This window comes from Falco cherrug, chromosome 1 (genome assembly GCF_023634085.1).
Source record: "Falco cherrug isolate bFalChe1 chromosome 1, bFalChe1.pri, whole genome shotgun sequence".
NCBI lineage: Eukaryota > Metazoa > Chordata > Aves > Falconiformes > Falconidae > Falco > Falco cherrug.
In genome coordinates, this window is record NC_073697.1 from 66885957 (window position 1) to 66909099 (window position 23143).

The window sequence follows — 23143 nt, forward strand, 5'->3', positions numbered from 1 at the left end:
CTCACGCACAGCCTAACAACGCAGCCACAGAGTGAAATCAAAGTAAAATTCCCACCAAGAGAGTGTGGAAAGATCCTTACATAATGCTGCTGGGTTTTGGAATAGGAGGAACTGATAGCAGTATGGAGAAAAGCAACAGAGAAGCCAAGTTCCTAGCCCTCACAAGGACTCCACCACTGAAAATCTGTAGCAGCCTAGCACCATAAGAACGTATTTTCACCTGCATCGGAATTATGGGGCCATCAAAATAATCTGTGGGCCTTGTGCAGTAACTGAGAAAGAACAAGACAAAAATATACCAGTCACCTCAGCAGGAGAACAGGGATGTTGCTCCTCACCTATAACGGTTTAAGAATCTGCTAAAAGTATTTGCTAATCAGATTACTACAGTAACTCCTAGATGTTGAGATTTATGGATTTGATCAATGGAAGTTCCCAAGTACAAAGTCTGTAAGATCTGTTGCTACATCAGAAAGGAACAGCCTACTTGAAAGGAGCAAAGAAAGTGACAAGGGGAAAAAAAAAAAAGATACATTTACATTTTAGTTAAGTAACAAAGGAAAGAGACAGGCTTGTATCAGGCATCTTAATGCTGCAAACTAATGATTACAACCAAATCTTATGTTCAAGCTGTTAAGAGCTAGGTGCATTTCTGTGGTGAAATGTCCTACTTTTCCTTAGCACCTGCTGTTCGTAACCTTGGTACAGGGCTGGAAGAACCTTTGAGAAGTGCATCCCCAGGCAGCAGCGCTACAGTTTAGGACTTTTAAAGTAGGCTTTGGTTTGCAGCAACACCAACTTCAACAAGGCAGTGCTCTACTACTGCAACCAACGTAAGTGACTGTAACTCAGCTTCCTCTAAGCACCATTATACCCCTAACACTACCCACAGCACCAAAAGACAGGTTTTTTTGAGGGTAACTTGACAACTCTACCAGCTATCATACTGGCTCCCAAAGGCTAAAGAGCAGACCCCCTTTACCTTTGCTCCCAACACTCCCACAGGCCAGTCACAAGCTTTGGAAGCACAGGCCGCCACCCTGGCCCACACAAAGTCACTGTAGTCCTCCCTGCCTATACAAGCCCTCCTAACTCCCAACCTCAGCCTACCCCCACGCTCAGTTCTTGTACTCCCTTGCTACTGCAGACTCCTTGCCCCTCACGAGCTCCGGCCCAGCGGCTACCACAGAAAAGACACATCCCGGGACCGAGAGAGCAGCAGAAGGGAGGGAGGGAGGCGGACAGACGACAGCCCGGCAGAGCCTCGCCTCTAGGACGGGGAGCCCGCCAGCGTCGAACCCGCCGAAGTCTCCCGCCCGCTTCCAAAATGGCGGCAGCCGCGCGCCCCCTCAGCCGCGCGCCGCCAGGGCGGGGCGGAGCAGCGGGAGCGGCCGCCCCGGGGCAGCAGGGCGCATGCGCACCGCCCGCCGGCCGGGCCGGGGGCAAGATGTCGGCGCAGGGGGACTGCGAGTTCCTGGTGAAGCGGGCCCGCGAGCTGGTGCCGGGGGACCTGTGGGCGGCCAAGGCCTGGCTCATCACGGCGCGAAGCCTCTACCCCGCCGACTTCAACATACAGGTAGACGCCGCGGCGCAATATAAAGGCGCGGCGCTCCCCCTCACGGCCTGGCTGCGGGCGCTGCGTGACTGACAGGCGCTCCGGCCGCGGGAGGCGGAGGGTTGTCGTGGTGACGGGGACCCGGCAGCGCCGCGGCGGCGCCGGTTCGTCCTGCGCTCACCGCGCTCACCGTGGCTGCTAAGGCGGGCCCTGCCGGGGTGCGCGGAGAGCGGCGGCTCCCCGGGCAGAGGCAGGCCCGGCTCCCCGAGCAGAGGCCAGGCACAGTGCTCTGCAGGCGTCCAGGCCTAGCACCCAGCTAGAGGCCTGGCCCGTCGTCCCCGGAGGGGCCCGACGCAGCACCCATGACAGGGGCCGCCCTCAGCACCCCTGCTTTGCCGCCGAACCCTCCTTTGCAGGCTCTTGGTCGCGTTGCGCTCCCCGCTGAACGCTCCGGGCGGCCGCCGGGGCGCGCAGGGCCGGGTGGCGGCGGTGCTGCAGGTGCCCAGCCTCACGGTGGTGTCCAGTGCTTGAAAATAAATTCATTAGGTTATAACTGCTCGTTGTGTTTCACTGCAATAAAAATCCACTCCTAGGAATGCTTTGTGAAACAGATGACGCTCTCGGGTTTATAATAACTGAGGGGAAGGTCTCTTTCTGCTTCTTGTGTTTGCACATGATGAAATATGTGGGTTTGCTGTTGCAAAAAAAAAAAAAAGCTGTTTTTAATGGAGACTTAAAGTACCTCTCTTGCCTGTGGCTTTTGTAATAGCTTGGGGTTTTGTACTGCATTTGTCTGGACACAAACCCTGTTAAAAGAACTGTGAATTCCCACCAAGTTTTTTATTTGCATAAAAATAAAGCCAGTATAATAATATTAGAGTACTTATACAGAAGTTTAAGCCTAATTAATGTGTGATTAAATAGTTTAAGGTCAGCTCTTGATATCTACAGCAAACGTTACAATCCTTTCATTTTCTGTTACTCAGGCTGCTGTGGCAAATTTGGGACAGTTTTTTTAGAGTGGAAGGACTAATCTGATTCATAAATGTATCCAAGAAAGCTAATGTGCTGTTCTTCCACTTTGCAGTATGAGATGTACACTATTGAGAGGAATGCTGAAAGGACAGCGTCTGCAGGCAGGCTGCTCTATGACATGTAAGTAATTAGAGCTGGAACTCTACAGTTATACCAGGTGTTCGTTGCCATAAATGTCATAGTTTCCAAAAATATAATGTGAGTGTTCTTGGAAATCCGTGCGGATAAATTAAGCAGAAAAGGTCTTATTAATTAAAAATAAACCATAAAAAGGAAGGTTTTATTTTCCATTTGCCTATGCACATTCATAGGAAGGTTTTGTCTTGGAAACAGATTTTGACTTCACTGTATATTCCTTGCCTCAAACTTTATTACAGGTTTGTGAATTTTCCAGACCAACCTGCTGTATGGCGGGAGATTAGTGTTATTACATCAGCATTAAGGAATGACTCACAGGACAAGCAAACACAATTTTTAAGAGGTAAGGATTCTGTTCAGTAAGTGGGGAGAGTCCTGAAGGAATCTAAAGATACGCCCTCTGATTACATACCTAGTGTGGCAAGTGAATGTCAGTCTTTTTAACTTTGCTTGTGGGCTGCACGTTTTTTCCCCGTTCAGCCTTAGAGACTTCATTCAGTGTGTTAGTCTTAAGAAACGTAAAGGGACATGTGAGAGGCTGATTACCATTGCTTTGACTCTGTTATGAGTAGACAAAGTCTGCCAGAGAAAGAAGCATTTAGAAAAGAGATTGCGTAGGAAATAAGTGGAATGGGGCTTATGAGTCATCATCCCAGTGATTGCAGAGAACAATGAGTGATCAGAAAAATGAGGTGAATTTGTACATGTGAAGTGAGGGTTACAAAAATGAACAGTGACCAGAAGGGCTTGGTGTTCACTGCTGGCAACCACAGGCAGTTTTGAAAGGCTGATTTACACCTGAGAAATTGTAATCTGCTGTTTGAATATGTGCTTCAGAAGCTCTAAGGATAAGCACAAATCAATGACCGTTTTTGAAAAAGCATCTTAAAATGTCAAATATTTAAGTATTAGGATTTTCAGTGTTACACTCATTAGCGGTCTTACTTGTTAATTCAAGTACTGTGCACCCGAATAAACACAGACAAATATTCATATGGTCTTCTCTGAAAGAAACAGCCGGTTTTTTTCCAGGCATAGATATTAAAAGCAAAAAAAATATAAGGAAGTCTCTTTTCACTCTGCATGGCAAGGTGATGTTGACTGTCTTTTACCCTTTGTTAGTCACCTTTACAATTCAGACATAGCAACTCAAACATTTTAATACTATTTTTTTTAAGGATTATTTGAAACCCTTCCTGGTCGAGTCCAGTGTGAAATGTTACTGAAGGCCACAGAGCAGTGTTTTAACACATTAGAAAGAGCAGAAATGCTACTACTACTACTGCGACGTTTTCCAGAGACTGTGGTACAGCATGGGGTAAGAGAAGAGAAGCTTATATTAACTATTCAGGGTATTGGCATTCTGTTTCTTGACATTTTGCTGAAATGTATTTTCCATTGCCTAGTGAGAGAATGAGTCTTTTTATTCATGTTTAATTGTGGTTAATAGCTCAGATTGCTGTATTTTGATGTTACCGCTTGGAAAGAATTGGGCAAAAAACAATTAGAAGCAAATAAAACAATTTTTTGTTTTGTAAATGCAAAGAATATTCCATGCTTATTGAAAAAGCAGAATAGCACAAAAAAAAGTATCGAGGAATATTACAGTCTGAAAAAGACTATTGCTTCAGCTTTTTGTCAGTAAACTCTCATTGAGGGCAGAGTGCTTTGAGGCCGTGCCTAGACTCTAGCAAGCAACATGTTTGCTTTGACTTACAAAACTACAGCAGGAGCTCTTTAAATTACCTACTTTATTTAAGGACAGTTAACAGATAGTTTAAAAAATAGTTTAAAGACTATAAAACCTGTTAGTTCTGACTTACACTAACATCTTTAGCTTTTACCAGCGTCAGGCAGAGTTCAGTCAGTTACTGCAGCTCACGTGACAAGCTGCTGCTTTAAAGCCTGGTACCTCCATTGCTTTCACCTGTCTGTGCATATCTTTACTGATGCAGTTAATGCACATCTTTTCTCATGGTCTAGTTTTGCTATCGTATGGTGTTGCTTTTCACCTGTTACTAAGTAGGGATAGTTTAACTATACACATAGAGAGTAGCTCATGCAGTTACCATGTAGTGAATTGCTACTCATGCATCCACTAATTGTTCAACTCAGCTCGGTGGCCCCCGACATAAGGACATGGACCTGTTGGAGCGGGTCCAGAGGAGGGCCACAAAAATGATCAGAGGGCTGGAGCAGCTCTCCTACGAAGACGGGCTGAGAGAGTTGGGGCTGTTCAGCCTGGAGAAGAGAAGGCTCCTGGGAGACCGTATAATGGCCTATCAGTACCTGAAAGGGACCTACAGGAAAGCTGGAGAGGGACTTTTTACAAGGGCACATAGTGATAGGACAAGGGGTAAAGGCTTTCAGCTGGAAGATAGTACATTTAGATTAGGTATTAGAAAGAAATTTTTTACTGTGAGGGTGGTGAGACAGTTTGCCCAGAGCAGCTGTGGATGCCCCGTTCCTGGAAGTGTTGAAGGCCAGGCTGGATGGGGCTTAGAGCGACCTGGTCTAGCGGAAGGTCTCCCTGGCCGTGGGCAGGGGGCTTGGAACTACATGATCTTTAAGGTCCCTTTCAACCCAAACCATTCTGTGATTCTATGATTTCATTGAATTACAGATTCTAAAACCAGTGTTCCAGTGTTTGATTTTCACCTCTGCTTACACAGGTAGGCCTTGGAGAAACATTATTAGACGCTGAAAGTATTGAAGACCAAGAGTCCCCGGTGAATTGTTTTAGAAAATTATTTGGTAAGAAAATATTAATGTTCTTGTTTTATACAACTTTTTAGTATGGCAAGACTCTGTGTTCCGTAAACTACTTGCAAGACTAAAAAAACGCTGTAATCAGAAGAGACTCAGGCTGCATTAGGCCAGGCTGACATTGTACAAATTGGTAGTACAGTCATTCATGTGGTGTTCTTTGTGATGTATGGTCAGCCACAGGTGGAGCCTTAAATTGCTGATAGACAAACTGACAAACCTTACTTAGGACAAACAGAACAAACCTCCCACCAAACCTAAAGGAATTTTTGGTTTGTTTTCTATTTTAGTTTGTGACGTTCTTCCTCTAATAATTAATAACCCTGATGTTCGACTTCCTGCCAGCTTGTTATATAAATACCTGAATAAAGCAGCAGAATTTTATATTAACTATGTAACCAGATCTACACAGACAGAAAGCCAGTATCAAGGTAAGTATTTTTACAAAATTAACCTTTCTCAGAATGTATTTTAGTATTACTGAAATGATGTCCATAAATGAAAAATGCATTACTTGTATGTAGTGTATCCTGTAGACAAGGGTTAATAGTAGTATTTGATGTTTCTTAGTTCTTTGATAGCAAAATACCTCATGATGCTTTGACTACTTTGTCGTGATGTTCATGATGCTTCAGCATATATACTGAGAGGTAGGACAGAATTTACAGTATCTCCTTATCCAGCTAATCAGCTCTCTTGTATGAGGAGGCAGAAATGCCTACAACTCCCTGTTAGCCGTCTCAGTAAAGAATGGTTACCCTGAAAGCTCCAATGTAGACTTTGACATGTCTCCTTCTTGAAAATAAGTCAGTTGGTTTGATCTCTTTATGAAGAGAAAAATGTGCTGTTTTTCCTAGGTTCACAAGACTCCTCTGATATTATGTCTCCAAACAAGCGTAGCTCTCAGAAATATGTAATAGATGGTCTCACAGAGAAATCATCCCAGATTACAGATCCTTGGGAGAGGCTATTTAAAATACTGTCTGTGGTGGGAATGAGGTGTGAATGGCAAATGGATAAGGGAAGAAGGTAAGAAATGTGTAGTGTTCCAGGTATTTCTTCTCAAGGAGAATTTGGCTTTTTAATTCTTAAGGAGATGGTTTGAAGAAGAATTTGAACGTGAGGACCTTTTGTGTAAATTCAGTGCAGCTCTTTCAAGACTGTACAATGTAAAGCAAAAATGTGGATCCAGGGAGCACTTTCAAATTAGGCTCTAAATGAAATTTTGTTGGTGAAAGTCTTGCATAAGAACTGTAGTATTGCGGGCTATCCTTCCCTAGGTGCCTTAGCAAAGAGAAACATGGTGAATGTTTAGTGAAGTTTCACTGGAGTACATTCCCAGCCTCCACTGACTTGCAGCTGGGGGATTTCCTCAGCCAAAACATAAAGTTTTGGAGTCTGTGTAACATCCTTAATTCTTTTTGTCTCTCTTCCTCAGAAGTTTTGGTGATATTTTGCATCGAATGAAAGACCTCTGCAGATACATCAGTAACTTTGATAGTGATGCACACGCGAAATATAAAAACCAAGTAGTGTATTCAACAATGTTGGTCTTCTTTAAAAATGCATTCCAGTATGTCAGCAACATCCAGCCATCGCTCTTCCAAGGTGAGTTTCTAATGTTTCAGCTTCTGTAAAGAGATTTTTGTGATTTCATTGCTAATGTCTGAAATATCTTTTCTCATTATTTTTTTGAAATATACCATCTTACAAAGTGACATGGGTCTTTTTAAAAATTCTCCCAAGCCATTAGTCTTACCAGCAGAAGTAGCTCATGACAACTGGTGTAGTGGATCAGACCAAAGATCAGTCTAACTTCGCATTGTGGTTTCAACCTCTGCCAGCAGCAAGTTTGTTGTCTAGGAAAGAGAAAAGTAACAGACCAGTTGTTATGAGAAATGTCCCTAGGGTTGATTGCTACTTTTCTATCAGCATCATGTTTGTTTCATTTTCTCCTGTTTCATTGAAGCTTCTGGCTTCTTGCAGTCAAAAGATTGTACAAAAAGCTTCCACAAAATAAGGTATTTTTGCATTAGGAACACACAACAAATTTATAATTAATCAAATAAAAAATGAATAGGAAGAGATTTCCTGAAATTCAGAAGCTTCCAACTTGGCTTTTGTTGTATAGTTTAAGGATAATCTTTAAGGTGTGCTTTGCACATTAGTCATAATTTGTAATTTATTTGTAAATTGAACATTTAAAGTATGAATGTTATCTGTGCTTTTTCCTACCCACTCAAATCTGTGTTTGGGGCATATCACATTGCTTGGAACACCTTGAATTGCTTCTTCAGGGATTGACTGGACTTTTCAGGCATGGCCCAGAAGCTGAGGGAAGTTCGTTAACCTCCAGTTTGTTTAGAACTTATTGAAATAAATAGTATCACAAAGAGGAGTTTTCAACTCTTAGTAGTGTGCGTTTCATCACAATTTCCTCTGTGGAGCAAATGAACATTGGAGTAATGAAAATCTCAATAGAAGTGATAGCTTTTAAACAACTTCATAGAAGGCTGGGTAATCAGTGGAACAATGTCAGTAGATTGGTAAGCTCAGAAGACAAATGACATGGCAACTTGCATGCCAAGAGCGTGTAGTCATTTCACAGGAGCTAACTGAGTTTTGTGCTCTCTACAGAGGAAGGGTTTTGGTGGGGCAGTGAGATACTTCAGCCGCGCATATAATTTTAGCTGCTTGATTCTAAGTTGAGGAATAAGGTAAAGCAAAGCACTGGTGAAAAATGTTCCTTTTAAGTTGTACAGTTGTGTATGTTAATGCTCATGTTTTCAGACTGAAACAGCAAAAAAACCCGTATACTGAGATACAGAGTGCAGTCTCTTTGGTGCAGCATTTGTGGTACCCTCTGCCATTTGCTGACATCAGGAAAATACCTCCAAGACATCTTTTACTGATTTCTGCTTTAGCATTAAAATCCAGTAGTATTCAGTGCTTTTCATACCCTTCTTATCATGAGGGGTTTTCCTCCTCCTCTTTGGAGGGCTTACTGTAGAAACGTAGAATCCTGCGTATTTTGGAAGCATAGTGTTGGGGAAGAAAGCTGTCTCCTCCTTAATCCAGTAGCTCTGAGCTTTGATTGTGACTTCCTTCTCATGTGCATGGACTTGCAAGAAACCTCTTGAGAGAAAACTTTTCAATGCATTTCTCTAACATTATTTATATCTGCCTTGCTGGAGACTTGAGAAATGAATGAGGCAATTCACACCTCTCATAACTTGCAGGCTGCCTGCAGGCTTGGCAGGAGTTATTTGGGCTGATGCTTTTAGGGGTTTATTTATAAGACTCTGCTAGAAATCAATTAAAACCTCTGTAAGCTTAGATTCTAGAGCTCAGTCAGACACAAAAACAGAACATTGCTCTTTGTATGGCTGTGTAACTTTCAGTAATGTAAAAGAACATTTGCAAGTTCTCTACCCCAAGTAAAAGGCTAAGGTTAGGTTTGGTTTGGTTTTAGGACTGGAGGTTTTGGAATAAAGGCTGCAGTGCATTTGCCTGCTACTGAGAAGAGAACATTTCTCTGAAAGCAAAGCACTTAACTGGTATTCATTCAAATCAGTGTGAGTAAAAGAAAAACCCACTCTTAGGTGTTAGAAGTAGGCAGCTTTTGAGAGTCTAGTCATAAAACTCTTCCAGCATCCCAGCTGTGGTACTTTCATATCTGTTTCTCATGGATTCTATTTTCTACATTAAGATTTGGCTCTGTTTTCAGTTCACACGGGTTAGATTCCAACACAGTGGAATACATGAAGGTACAGTAGAGGTGATTTCAATGTGTTGTATTGTGTAGAGGACATTTCCGTGGTGATACGTAGTCTGAACCTAGTCAAGGGAGATCACATTACTTCTTAAGTGTGCCAGGGTGATTGTTTCTTGTAACATAAACTGTTGTAGTGGACTCCTTACACATGACTTTTGAGTAGATGGGAAAAGCTAAGTATAGGTTCTTCTATGTCAAGAGATGAAATGGATTGTCCTTATACTAAGCTCTCAAATTAGCTCTTTGCAATTATGAATGAAGCCTTAGCTTCATATCTTTCTGTGATAGAAACAGAAGAAATCACGTACTGAAAATACTTGTCCACACTGCTGTCTTGTCTACTGGATATTTCAAAAAGAGAAAACAGATTAATGGATTTCCCCTTTCCATTATATTTCTCTTTGTCTGAGCTTTGCACATCTGTATACAGTTTGATTGTGCGAAAGGAGAAAATGTTTTTGGAAGGAGAACTTTCTCAGTAGTGACTATGTACCAGTGGTGTTTGAGATTAAGAAGTGTTGTCCCTATTTTATATCTAATGAAACTTAAGCACTGAGGTTTGAAATAACAGCTACTAGATCCCATAGGACATTCTGTGACACCAGTGGAAGTAGAAATTATGTCTTCTGTGCTTCAAAATCAGGCTTCTCTAGAGGCTTTGGGGAGTGATGATGGGCTCTGGAAGTTCGGTAAAGGTTTAATTCTGTATATAGAAATCAGTGGAGGCAAAGCTGACACAGAGTGATAGTACTAGGGGAATCTCGTGATAACATACAATTACTTCTTTGAGGCATCAGTGCTGTCAGCATATTGCTTTGGTTTATCATGAGAATGTTTTGAGAATATTGCTGTGCTTTGCCGTGTTTGTGGCGGTATACTTCAGAGCAATGTTCTGTTCACCTTTGAATAGTTGTATTTATATAAAAGCAAATAATGCTTGATGGGAGAACCTACTGCTGGAGTAGATCTTGAGACTGCTATGTAAGAAAAGGATTCAAAGATACTCTGAAGCTCTCAAGCAAACTCTTGTGATGTCTAGTAAATGCATTCTGACCTTTACCATAAGCCTGCTTTGAGAAAACCATAGCTTTACCAGCATAGTTCAAGCTTATGCAACTTAAGTGAATTAATATCAGATTGGTTTCTCTAGCATTGTAATTACTACTCGTGAAGGAAACAAAACCACGTCGATGTGGGCATGAGACCTTTCAGATCAGTTTAGAGTAATCTTGCATTAATTTATCTTTAAATCCAGGTCCAAATGCTCCAAACCAAGCCCCACTGGTTCTCCTCGAGGATGTGACCAATATCTATGGTGATACAGATATTGATCGTAACAAACACATACACAAAAAGAGGAAACTTGCTGAAGGAAGAGAGAAAACAATGGTAACTTTTCTAGACTTTTTCATTTGTAACAAGAATGGCATTGGTACTGGAATTTAGACAATAGTGGTTTTGACACAGATCAAACAGACATATTTTTAGAGCTACCCTGGAATAGCTGTTTATGACCACAATTTGCAAACAGATTTTTTTTTTGCTAAAGCCAGCAAGAATGAACAATTTTTGTAGCAATTGCTGTAGACACGTATGTGCTGATGTGAATGCTTTAGCCTGAAGTTCAACAGAGACTGCAGAAGCTGTTAAAAATGGCAGCTATAGCAGTCAGATGTTCTACAGCTAAACATCCAAATTAATTGCGTTTCATGATGGGAACTGGGAATACATCTATTTCTTTAATAGTAGAAACCCACTGTTTTATAGAATTTCTCTGCTGGTAGAAGTATGCACTTATACAAGAGTTACATTTCCTTTGCATTATGCCACTGCCAAGCATTAGGCTTAAACTGAGTGATAAAGTGTCACGTATGTATGTACTTTAACAGATAATCTGGTTGAAGCTCAGTGGTGGTACACCATGTTTAACAGTGTGAATTCTTTTGGGATATTGTTTACCACACTATACCACTGGGTTTCTGGGTAGCAAACCAGATTGTTCTAATATTAAAACAAGCTAAGCAAAAGGGCCTTAAAGGCACTTAAAACTGGGAGGATCTTGGCATCTCTAGTGCAGAATTGTTTTCTTGTGTTCAGTGTAAGTTAAGAAGTGAATGTTTTTGTTTTATATCAACTCTTAAGCAGAGCTCAGATGATGAGGATCCTTCTGGAAAGGCACGAAGTCGTCATATTACAGTAAACAAGGCAGATCTTGCAAACTCTATAGAAGTATTAGAGAGCTTTAAACTGGCAAGAGAGAGCTGGGAGCTGCTGTATTCTCTGGAATCACTTGACAAAGGTAAGGCTAACTGCAGGCAGAGTTGCATTTAGGCTTCATTGCTGTGCATATTATCATTTTACTATGTTAAAATAGAATTCCTGTGAATCCTTAAATATTGTATTTACTTTGGGTCCTGAGTATTTTTTAACTAAGATCTGATAAGAAGCTTTATCAGTTGTTGCACTTCTAAATATTTTGTTCCTGGATTTTGTTTAATTCTTCATGCACCTTTGTTTATTCACCCCCACTTCTCTTGGAAGCTGCTTTTACTGAAGGAGCAGTTAATTAGTAGTAGTGCTGATAATACCAGTGAGGATGTGCTGCTAATGGCTGCTTTTGTTCGTGCTTAAAAAGATATGTCATTACTGTGTCCCTCCCTTTCTGATAATACCTGGTGTGATAATCTTGAAAACAAATTCCTCTTCTAAAAAGCAGACAAATAGTACCACCTAGCTGCTTTTAGATTTATTGGACACAGTAAAATCAAAATACAGTTGTATAAGATGAGAGTATCCTATATTTGAAAGATCTCACACTCTTACAGTTTTGGGTTTTTCATTTTTAAATTCAGCTGCTTTTTTTTTTTTTCCCCCTAGCTAATTGATCTTTAACCCAAAGGTGTGAAATGCTTCATTTTTTCTTTTTCTTCTCTGACCACTTATACAGAGTTCACCAGAATTTGTTTGTCATGGAAGACAGACACCTGGCTTTGGTTAAGAATCTTTCTTACAGACATGATCATCTACCAGGTAGAAAAATAAAGCGAAAAATAGCAAATGACACCATTACGTTTCTCTTCCTTCTAGTAAATAGCTGTTCTGATTAGCTAGTTTGACTGCTCTGTCTACAGATTTTGTCCTTTAAAGCATGACCCCTTTGGGGATAGAATCATACCATTCTTACCACAAGCTAGGTACCTCGCTTAGGATATGCCTGTTCCCATAGCTGTTCGTTGAGTGCAGCTAGTTTAGCATATGGAAAAGACCTCTGCATTGGCATTTTGGCCAGGGGGGAAAGAGAGACCATTATGGAAGAAAATTGCATTTTCTTCATCTGTCACTGCATTATATCGGAATGCAATCAGAGAGAAGAATTGTAAAACAGTGGAAGTTTTAACATGTCATTTATTTAACATGTCATTAGTTTAACAGTTAAAATTTACCATTCTCCTCAGAAATTAGGCTGACTGTACCCATTCCAAATGCCATCTATAGAACACAGCTTGTTCTTTTATATTTTTCCTTGGGGGGTCTTTTATTTTTGACTGTACTTGTACCTGAACAAGAGCTATTTCAAACTTTATTAGTCTAAAGTAATAATTAACTCTGAAGAGCGTGATTGTTTCAGTTATAAATGCAATTTTGTAAATAGGCTTTTTAAAATAGAATTCTGTCTGTCTTCTCACTGCCTTGCAAGTGATCGATCCACACTCCTGTACGCAGCACACCACTGGAGAGTGTTCTGCTAGATTAAAATTTTGAAGCCCGGTTGCTTGGATGTGCTCTGTTTTGAAAGCTTTCTATAAGGGAATTTTTATTCCTGTCTTTCTACCCATTGTATACAGAAGACCCTAACATTGTCTTTGTATATCTTTTTTTTTAAGGGGCAGTACAAAAAAGCAATTAGCAGCCTACATCACCTGGCAGCTCTTCAGGGCTCTCATTCTCCACAGCAAATTACAGGACAAGGATCACTAGAAAATCAGAGAGCGCTAATCCAGTTAGCGACATGCCACTTTGCCCTTGGAGAATATCGCGTACGTACAGCATTCCACACACTGGTTCATCATCTGGTCCTGTGGTTCCTGTTTTTCTTCTTCCTTTGAATTTTCCCGTTAGTCTGTTTTCAACAGGGTATTGAACATAAGCCAGGGTCTACTGAAAAATCCATGCTTCACAGGGAGAACAGTTGCACTTCGTGGCACATTAACTGGCTGTCCACTAGCATCTCTCTTACATAGTCTTTTTGGTAGTTACGATTTGGCGGGGGGGGGGGGTAGTTAAGATTTTCGATAGCTACAAGTGTTTGAGTTGTCTGTAAATGTAACTTTAAATTTGAATTCCGTAGCTTTACTGAAACAGTTTTAAATATTGAGGGATAATTCCTAGCTTTTAGGTTTCATGTGGCAGGGGAAAGAAAAGGTTTATAGAATAGAAACTTCCATGATCATCTTAGAAAAGACCTCTGAACTTGCTTTACCTTTGAAATAACTATTTTGTGGTTTTAGTGTTACAGGAGTGTGTGGTCATCTGAGGTTAGTCAGCGTCAGCACTAATAATAAAGGCTATGTCTTAGGATCCAATGTCATCCTGGTACTACTGGACAAGTATTTTTTCCCTTCCAGTTTACTACTTTTTCATTGGAAGTGTGATAATATTTCCTCGGACCTCTTACTGTCTCTAGGAAATAGCATTAAAAATTCATTGCATTTCTGTCATGCTGTCAGATTGCCATTTTCCTTTCTATTTTTACCATGAACAAAACAAGCTTTTAAAAACTATTCTAAGAATTCACTTGAAAACTTAATCCTTCAAAATAAAATGGGTTTTGATTGTAGTTGTATTGATCTCCTGAAGTGAAGAATGCCAATACTTTTTTTTCCCCAATTAAAATGACTTATGTAGGATCTCAAAGATTTAGTGACAGCTACATCTTTATGCTCAGCCAAACTGTTCAGCATTAAGTCTGCTCAAGTTCTAGCGGAGAATCTTGTGATTGTTTTTTAGTTTTGCAGTGTCTGAAGGTTTTGATCATTATTAACATACCTGAATTTTAAGAACTTTTAATTTAGACTTAGCATTATCATGTCTTTCCTTTTCTTTCTACAGCAAACATGTGAAAAAGTGCTTGACCTCATGTGTTGTATTTTACTTCCAATACAAGAAGGAGGTAAAGTACAAGAGGAGCAACCTAAAGTAAAGTCTAAGTTCAGGAAAGGTATGAGTTGCTACTACCCTAAACTCAGTGTCAGCTCAATTTTAATTCATGCATTCCAGTTCAGTATGTAATTCTTCTTTTTCTGTATTACAAAAAGGGAGGAAGTTCTTTATACCTTCTTGGTTTTGTGAGTGGTTTTCCTGTTGGTACCTATTGAAGTATATTGGTGACAAAGCCGTACCACAGGAAAACAGAAATGAAGAAAAAATTTTAAAATGTGTAACTTCACGTTTTGAATAATTCGTGAGTTACCTTCAGAGTTTTCCTCCCTGCCTGAGAATTGGCAATTGTATTCTAATTTCTTTCAAACTTAGGTAATCATGAGACCCATAAAGAAGTGTATCATAAATTGTTTTGTTCCAGGGTCTGATCTGAAGCTTTGGCCATGTACCAGCAGAGCTATCATGCCTTACTGCCTTCATCTATTGTTAGCTTGTTTCAAGGTAAGCTGAAATCAAAGCTTCAAATTCTCTTGTGTCTCCAAGGCCTGGTTTATGTATCCGGGGTCCTGAGACAGAAATGGCCTTATCCCGGTGGTGTGACTAGGTGTGAAGGGCTGTGCCTCAAGTGCTTCTCACCTAAATGGGTTTGTGGCGAGTCTTTTTGTTTTGGGGGGTGGGGAGGGAGTGTTGGTAGAGGAGGGCTGTTCTCTTGTGGGTTTTTTGGCTTCTGTTTGTTTTAGTTTTGGGCAGAGGAGATAGAATTCATCTCAAAATATTTTTGTCTGTATTCAGATTTCTCTTATAGGTCAGTGGAGAGAATTTGATATTTTGGCTGGAAATTTCCAACCTATTTTAAATGTATATATTAGAGCAGAATGAAAGATGCTGCTAAATTCTATCTGCACAGATGTAGGTGAGATGAATCTCATATATTTATAAAAGCAACATGCATTTCCTGATGTCTCAATGTCATTTTTTTCCCCTGAAGCTCAGAGCTTTCACAGACAGCAGAGATGATATGGCGCTGGGCCATGTAGTTGTTCTGCTGCAGCATGAGTGGCCAAGGGGTGAGAACTTGTTCCTGAAAGCCATCAACAAAATCTGCCAACAAGGAAACTTCCAGTATGAGAATTTTTTCAACTATGTCACAAGTATCCTTTCTCTAACCAAGAATGTCTTTCACATCCAAAACTATGTGCTGGGGTGTTGAAAAAGCTGTTAGATAGTTTCAGCAGCAACTCTCTCTGTGAATCACATTCAGTATATTTCCCTACCATGCAAGTTGTAATAGGTGGCAGTGCAAAATGGACTATAAATACGCCTCCTGTCACCTGTTCTGGCACTTGAGAGTACCCTTAAGTACATTGCAGTTGCACTTCCATTCAGAAAAAGAGCAGCAACTTAGGCTGCTTATGCAAGTGGTGGCAGTCTTTTCAGTAAGATATATAGGTCATTATACTACAAGGTTGTTAACAGAAATGACAGTGGTACCTATGCTTCAGAGAGTCAGAATTATTTAGGCTATTGTTTATGAAAAGCTTTGTGTGAGTAAGATTTTTGGGTTGAGTAAGATAATGAGCTGTGTCAAAGTTCATGCATGCAAAGCATGTCTGATTTCTGTATTCAGATATCTGATGTACGCTTCGATCAGCATACACACACTGGACATTTTAGTGTTTAGCCTAACCAGACATCCAGCCATGGTACTCAGGAAGCAATGCGTCTAGCTCTTACCTGAGACAACTAAAAAAGTTCTGGTGTTAAAGAAAGGTAAACAAAAACCCCAAAAAACAAAGGCAAGCCAAATAAGGGATCAAAATAGAAGACTAAGAAGGGTGGTATGTGCCACCATGGCAGCATTTCCTTCAGTCCCAGCCTCAGTTTGCACTGCTTTGATAACCTGCAATGCAGGAAAAGAAAGTAAAAACAACTAGGGAATTTGTTTAGAGAGATGAGCTTTCTTTAGTTCTGTTTGGCTGTACATAAGAAATTAAGAAAGAAATTGACGGATGTATTTTGTACTTCAAAAAGCCATTTCTTATGAATTTGTTGAAGATTAGGAATACATGCTGTGATCTTCCTTATCACTTTTAAGAATGAGATACTTCAATAGCTGTTTATTTTGAGTGTCCTTTCAGCAGCGTGGCTTCAGATGTGAGGGGTAAGAAGGAATGTTCTCTTATCATTTTTTCCCTAGTCAAATCTTTAATGTTTTCTTCAGATATTGATATGTTGGAGGAATTTGCTTATTTAAGAACACAGGAAGGAGGGAAGATTCATCTGGAACTGCTGCCAAATCAAGCAATGCTGATCAAGTAAGGATAAAAAAGCATTTGCTGTTTTCTTTGAGGAAAAAAAAAGGGAGTATGTTATGGTTGTCTTTGCTTTCATGTAATCTTCTGGATAGTAAGATTGTCATGTCTTTGAGCTTAAATTTAAGGAGTTGGCTACAGAGTTCAGACAAGGCCGTGAGTTTCTTTTTCTGACTCTCCTGCTGATCTGTGAATTCTTTTTTGGGGTTCTTCAACTTTAAACTACTTTTACAGAAGTTTATTTTTAAGTGTGGCATTTACTTTAGAACGATTCATATTAAAGTGATTACGGTATTGCTCTTTCAACCAGACACTTGCACTTTGCAGGAATTCATTAAATAATTAGGCATGAGTGCAAGGTGATGTTAATTTTGCTGAACAGTAATGCTGAACAGAAAGCACTGTTTGTTGTAAACAGAGTTATGAAAGACCACCGAATGATGAAAAACTAAGGGTAAAACAAAGTACACTTCAGGTAAACTAATAACCTTTCTGTCAGAACTAGCAGGTCATCTCTTGCTATGTACTGAACAAGCTTATTCTGCTTAGCTTATTACAAGATGCTGAAGGAAATTAATAATTTGGATTAACTTCCTAGGTGTTCTTAGTTTTGAGTCAAGACTGAACAAGTATCTGCTGCAGGGTTTTAGTGGCAGAATGTTTTGGAATAGCCTGGTTATTTATTAGAATTTGTGGTATTTTGCTTTGTAAGAGGGGGACTGCTAAAGTTCGTTGAAATTCCAGTTTGGGTCAGTGTATTCTGGTTATTCGCTAGCTAGAAATGGGCTAAAATTTTCAAAAAACGGGAGCCTAACATTAGACAACTGGATGCAAATTTGGACTAGTAAATAGATTTTCCAGAGTTCTAGGTATTCAACACAAAAATAAGATACTAGGAAAGAAAAGGAAAAGAAATACAAATGCTTGATTATGTGACGGAATTTTCTCATCTAGGCTCTAGATTTTCAAACTCTTAACCTTGCTGTATCTCACTGCTTGTAGCCAACTGTATGAAAACAAGAATCAGGATACGCTGCACTACGTACAATGTTAAGTAATAAGCTTTGTCAGCAAGAGGGCTTAGCACTGAAGACTCCGCCTGGTAACTTCTTAGCTGCTGTCTTTAGTTAGTTGGAATAGTTCCATGCTCTTTCTCTGCATCATGGCTTTTATTTTGATTGGCGTGGTAGCTGTTACTGTTCTGACCCCACCAGTCAGGAAGCAGGTAGTGAGCAGTGTTGCTAGCAAGACAGAAATCTCTCTCTGACCTCCTTTTGACCAGTGTTAGGTTTCCTAATTGATGGAAATGCTTGTAGAGGGGTCCAGTTCTTTGTGCTTATTGAACCACAATGTTCAAATATCCCATCCAGCTGGAAAAGCCATGTACAGTGTCTTTTACGTGGCTGAGATGCGTAGGACAGGAACCACTTCATCAGAGAGCTGATGGGAGGGAGAGTTCAGGGCGTAGTCCACTAATCGGAGATGACGTCTATTCCCCTGGTACCCCAAATATTTTTTCAGCTGGACTGGCTGTGAAGCTCAGGGATGGTGTCACCCAGCACAGCCTCCCCCAGCTAGATGAGTTTTAGATGAAGTGTGCCAGCACAGCCCTGTTTCCTGGGATAGTGGTTGGTAGGCTCAAAACCTGCAGACTGCCTTTCATCTTTCCCAACTATCACCAGTTCTGGTTGTATGAGCTGTTGCACCATCCTCCCAGTAATTAACAGAGGCAGCTCACACACTGTTCAGGCACGCACAAGAAGACTGTAAGTTTGCCGTAGCAGCCCAAAGAAGCAGCAGTTGCTCCTTTGCCCAATCTTTTATTGGCATAAATGTACATAGCGATCCTGCCTCTTACTGGATGGGAAATGTATTACAGATGTTCTGTGGTTTTCGTAAGAACAGCTTTTTGTTTCATGACTTACAGGACATTTTCTCCCCAGGTGAATTCCACATTCTTCTTCCAGGACTTTTCCTCAGTACCTTGTACTTTATAGGAAATTATATTCATTTTTCTGAGCCCAGGAGGGCAAACTGCAGTGTGGTTTTCAAAAGCTGAAGTAAGATCTTGGTAGCGTGCAGTTATAATTGGGTCCTGAATACATACGCAGCTTGTAAGCTTTCCCTTTGCTTGTATCCACTGGGAATATGAAGGTCCATGGTTTTGGTTTTAACTGGTGCTATAGCCAGCTCATTCTGTTTGCAGTGTCTACAAGAATTCTATGATGAACTCTGAACTAAATGCCTAAGTGCGTTTGTCTAGAACTCCATTCTAGGCAAGGCAAGTTTCATAGTTTTACTTAGTATACACATCAGTAGTGGCAGTGTTAGCTAGTGCGGTTAAAGAGGAAAAGAATATGCAAGAAATGACTGATTAATATCGCGTTCCTCTTTTTGATAAACCTTGCTTTGATTAGTCTAATCTTAGCCTACTAGCTGAGTAAACTTGACGTGAAAGCCACTGCGTGTTCTGCCTCTACTCACATTCCCATCACATCTCCCCTTGGGGACATAGGAGGAAAACCTCAGCTGGTTTGAAGTGAAACAAAGTATCTTGAAAGTGGGATTTTTATTCTGATTGTGCACTTGGGTATGTTTAGTTCTGATTGCAGACCTTGCGAGCAGTAATGAAGACACTGTTGTGCAGAGTCCCTTTTTCAAACATCTGCCACAGGGACCAATAACATCTTGCTGTTCCTCTGTATTTTCTGTTCTCTGTGTCCTTTTTTGCAAGTACTGGACTCATTCATGCCAAGAACTCTTGAAAAATTATCTCATTTGATGGAATAATTCTTGTGAATATTTTATTTCAGGTTACTGTAGCTGTATTGTAGAATGTTTCTGTACTAATGTCCCATCTTTATTTGACTTTTATAAGCATAGCTCTCGATCCATATTCATTAATAAATTATAGATGCTAACCAAAATGACCACCTGTGAGATATAAAGGTAGGCACATAACTGGATATTATAGATATGTAAGTGCAAGTCTTCTCTGCTCCCTTGTTAGCATTTATAGGGGTGAATGAGACACTCTGTATTCACATGCCTAATAACATTTAGGTGACATTCTGAGAGACTTGCGTTAAGGAACTAGACCTGCTTTCTATATACCAGATTTCTCATTTCTCCTTAGGTGGGGTGTTGGATTTGCTCTAGGCTGAACATATGAGGTTATCTTATGTTATAGATAGTATACAGAGATAAGGACTTAACTTCACAGAGGAGACAAACTGCCTTTCGGGTGAGACACCTTTGGTGGCTAGTTCATGTGGCCTTGGTCATAAATGGGAGGTTACTCTGAGTGGGCATTTGTGCTCTGACATTGTGCCATCCTCTAACCGTCATTTTTGTATGCAGTTTGACTTTGAAAAGGTGAGAAGGGCCATTTCTGGGCTAATGAAAAGATACTTGGGCAACCTGTGACAAACACTGTCATGCACTCAACTTGGCCGATACCTGCTGTGCATGCACTCGTCTTGGGCTCAGCAGCAAATCCCTTAACTCCAAGTTGTGGGCTGTCCCAGTTTGCTGACGCGCTCTTGCCGGCTGTGCAGGGAAGCTGTGGTATCTGCAGTGCTCCTCTGACTAAATCTTTTGATTGATGCGCTTCCTGGGAAGAGCTATGAATGTTCTTGTAGTACAACTGAATTGATTTTGCACCTACTGCTGTCCTTTCTCCTGGTGTAACGGTCCAAAAATATGCATATATATTTAGACCACAGTTGCAGAACAGCCTTGCAATGAAATCTGGGGATATTTGCATGTTTGATGCTCTTAGGGTCCTGCACCTCTTCAGCTGTTCGGTGTTCATATTGCTATGTGGTCTCACCCTAGCTCTTTGTTGCTCCTTTTTCTGGAGAGTTGTTTTGCACCGGAGGGGGAGTTGGCGTGTGGGTGTTTGAATGCTGCTATTTGCTGTTTTTTAAAGGACTTCTAGCCCTCCCATGGGGTTACTGCAGCAGGAATTCATACCTGTGCTACAGCCCAGCATACAGACTGCTGACAGGTACCAAGTGGAAAAACCCTGCTCATAGTGTGCTGTGTTTTGTCAACGTGTTTTAATGCCCATGGTTTTCAGCAATTTGTTACTCGATATTTATCTTTTTTTTTTCCTCCATTTGTGCCTACATTGCCTGGCAAACCATGTTGTTCTATTATAACATTTATTTTTCTTTTTCCCATAAGTTGCCAGTATCTGTGTCCTTTCAATTCAATAATCACTGCTGAATTTAAACAAAAAAATGTAGAAATCTCCCAAAATTATACTGATGTTCAATCACATATTAGCAAGAGTATAACCCTTTCTTTTCAAGATACTGGTTACTGGATCCGTTTGTAGCTACTTTTCTTCATTTAAGTTGTTCTGAATTCTGTTTTCTGTTTTCCAGCTGTTACATGACACGCATCTTCAGAAGCGCTGCTGGCTTGCTCAGTAGCTGCCAGGTTGCATATTCTCCTTTAGGCTGTAACTGGCCGTAGCACTCAGTGCCAGCAATGTTTAAGACAGTAAAGATGGAAAACGGGGCTTATCCCATAACCCCTGAATATGCTGGAGTATTTTCAGTTGAGTTTTGCTTCACTCAGCCTAGCTTATCGATGAATTGCCCAGTAGGCTCCAGGCTAGTCTCTTCTTTGCGTTTTCCATGTGTTAGAGAGGTCTCTACTGTTTTGATAGAGAAGTCTGTTCTCAAATGCTTGACTTGCTGATTTAAGTGAAGGTGGGGTGATATTGTTGGTGAGGGTTAATTCCCAGACTTTTCCCTTTCTTGTTTCCAGCATCTCTGGACTGGCATAGATGTCCTTACCCTTTATTTTTAACTTCCTTTCTGTCTTACAGTGTGCTGGCTGGGTTCGGTCCAGCTCTTCCCTTCATACCCATGACTCAGTACTTGTCTCAATATTAGCGTTATGCTTTTCTCTCTAATTTATACTGCTCCCTTACTAGCGCTAGGGCTCTCATTTCAGGGCATATCTTTTGCTTCCCTTCCCAAGCAGGGTTTGCAGGTAGATGTTAAAAAGTCTTGGTGTTACTTACCCAGTTCTGGACCAGTGCAAGTAAAGTGTAGTGCTTTGGTGCTGCAGAACATTGTTTATATGACAAGATCTAGGTATCAAGTGCTATAGGCTAGCGTGAGGACAAAGATGTGTTCCTAAAAATGGCCTTTAACCAGACAGTATCCCAAGAGTTTTCCCAGCCAGCCTCACTTTAGCTTCCCGAGTAGCTGGACCTTTGTTCTGTTTGAAAACAAGTCCTGAACTTCTGCTCGGAGTAAATGTAATCCTTGCCTGGCGTGTAGTATCTCCGCAAGAGCTGACTTCGGCTGATGCAGACTCACAGCCTGGCTTGATTTGGGCTTTGTGTTGGCTTGTGATTTTAGTCAGTTATTGGTGCCCACAGGATTATATAGCTCCTTCCTGCACTTTTCCTACTGGTACAAGACAACCTCTGCTCTTCATGGTGACAGCCACCTCTTCCCTTCTTCCAGAGAAAACAGTTTTATCTTTTCACTCTTCTTTCAAGCCCAACCATTTACAGAATTGATTACAAGGAGGAAGTGGCCTGGGCAGCAAAGGTAGAGAGAAAATTCCTTTCCCTAGGCAAGGAGAACTCAATATATGCTGGGTTAAAAAGATCTTCCTGTTAGCCAGAAGAGCAGTATTCCCCTGTGCCCCCTCCCCCAACAGTCATAATTAAAGCAGTGAGAGCATAGACTTTTATGAAACTCACAACTGTTGAAAGACTCCTAAGCTACTAAACACATTACTTTTAAAAAATAGCATAGTGTGGGCTATTTGGCTCTCCTTGTATAAACTTAGGTATGGACAGTAGACAAGTATAATCATAAGTCTAAACACAGTAAGTGACATGCAGTACCTTTTAAATTACTATAGTGCACCAAATAACCATTACTCGATTTTGTCTGTCTCTCTTTCCTTCATGGCTTAAGGCATCATACAGTTACCCGGGGTATAACTAAAGGAGTGAAAGAAGATTTCCGCCTGGCCATGGAGCGCCAGGTCTCACGCTGTGGGGAAAACCTCATGGTGGTCTTGCACAGGTTCTGCATTAATGAGAAAATACTGCTGCTTCAGACTCTTGCTTGAATGGACAGGATCATGATGCAGTGTCTCTTACAGAGAGGGGGGAAGGCTCTTAATTGTGCGACAGCAGCGTGGCAGTGGAAAACCACTTGTCCAGAGAGTCAAAGAGGTTCTCTATGAGTTACAGGTTCTGCAGTACACAAACACTCCTCTGTGTTTGTTCACCACTTAGTTTTCTTATGTGGGTAGATCAAACTTTATAAATAAAACTTTGTTTAAGAAGTCTTCTGTAGTGTCCTATTTGTTTTGGGTGTTTTTCTATAGCATTATACTAAGGTGTGCATCTTGGTTCTTTCT

At 40.8% G+C, this 23143-nt stretch overlaps 1 protein-coding gene across 10 annotated transcripts; it reads left to right on the forward strand.

Annotated features, from left to right (window-relative positions):
• Positions 1-1410: 1410 nt before the first annotated feature.
• INTS10 (integrator complex subunit 10) lies at positions 1411-23068 on the forward strand. Of its 10 annotated transcripts, none has more exons than XM_055727492.1 (18): positions 1411-1576; positions 2643-2710; positions 2968-3071; positions 3907-4046; positions 5401-5482; positions 5785-5925; positions 6352-6523; positions 6936-7102; positions 10525-10658; positions 11412-11568; positions 12217-12299; positions 13154-13306; positions 14379-14487; positions 14851-14930; positions 15418-15580; positions 16651-16744; positions 20673-20750; positions 22693-23068. In XM_055727492.1, exons 1-18 carry the CDS (start codon positions 1448-1450, stop codon positions 22847-22849), a joined length of 2211 nt encoding a protein of 736 aa, XP_055583467.1. In that variant the 5' UTR covers positions 1411-1447; the 3' UTR covers positions 22850-23068. The 10 variants fall into 10 exon arrangements, 9 of the variants coding, with proteins under 9 accessions (XP_055583467.1, XP_055583523.1, XP_055583327.1 ...); XM_055727548.1 differs by having other exon boundaries at positions 11415-11568; XM_055727352.1 differs by having other exon boundaries at positions 1412-1576; positions 6933-7102.
• The last annotated feature ends 75 nt before the right edge of the window (positions 23069-23143 follow it).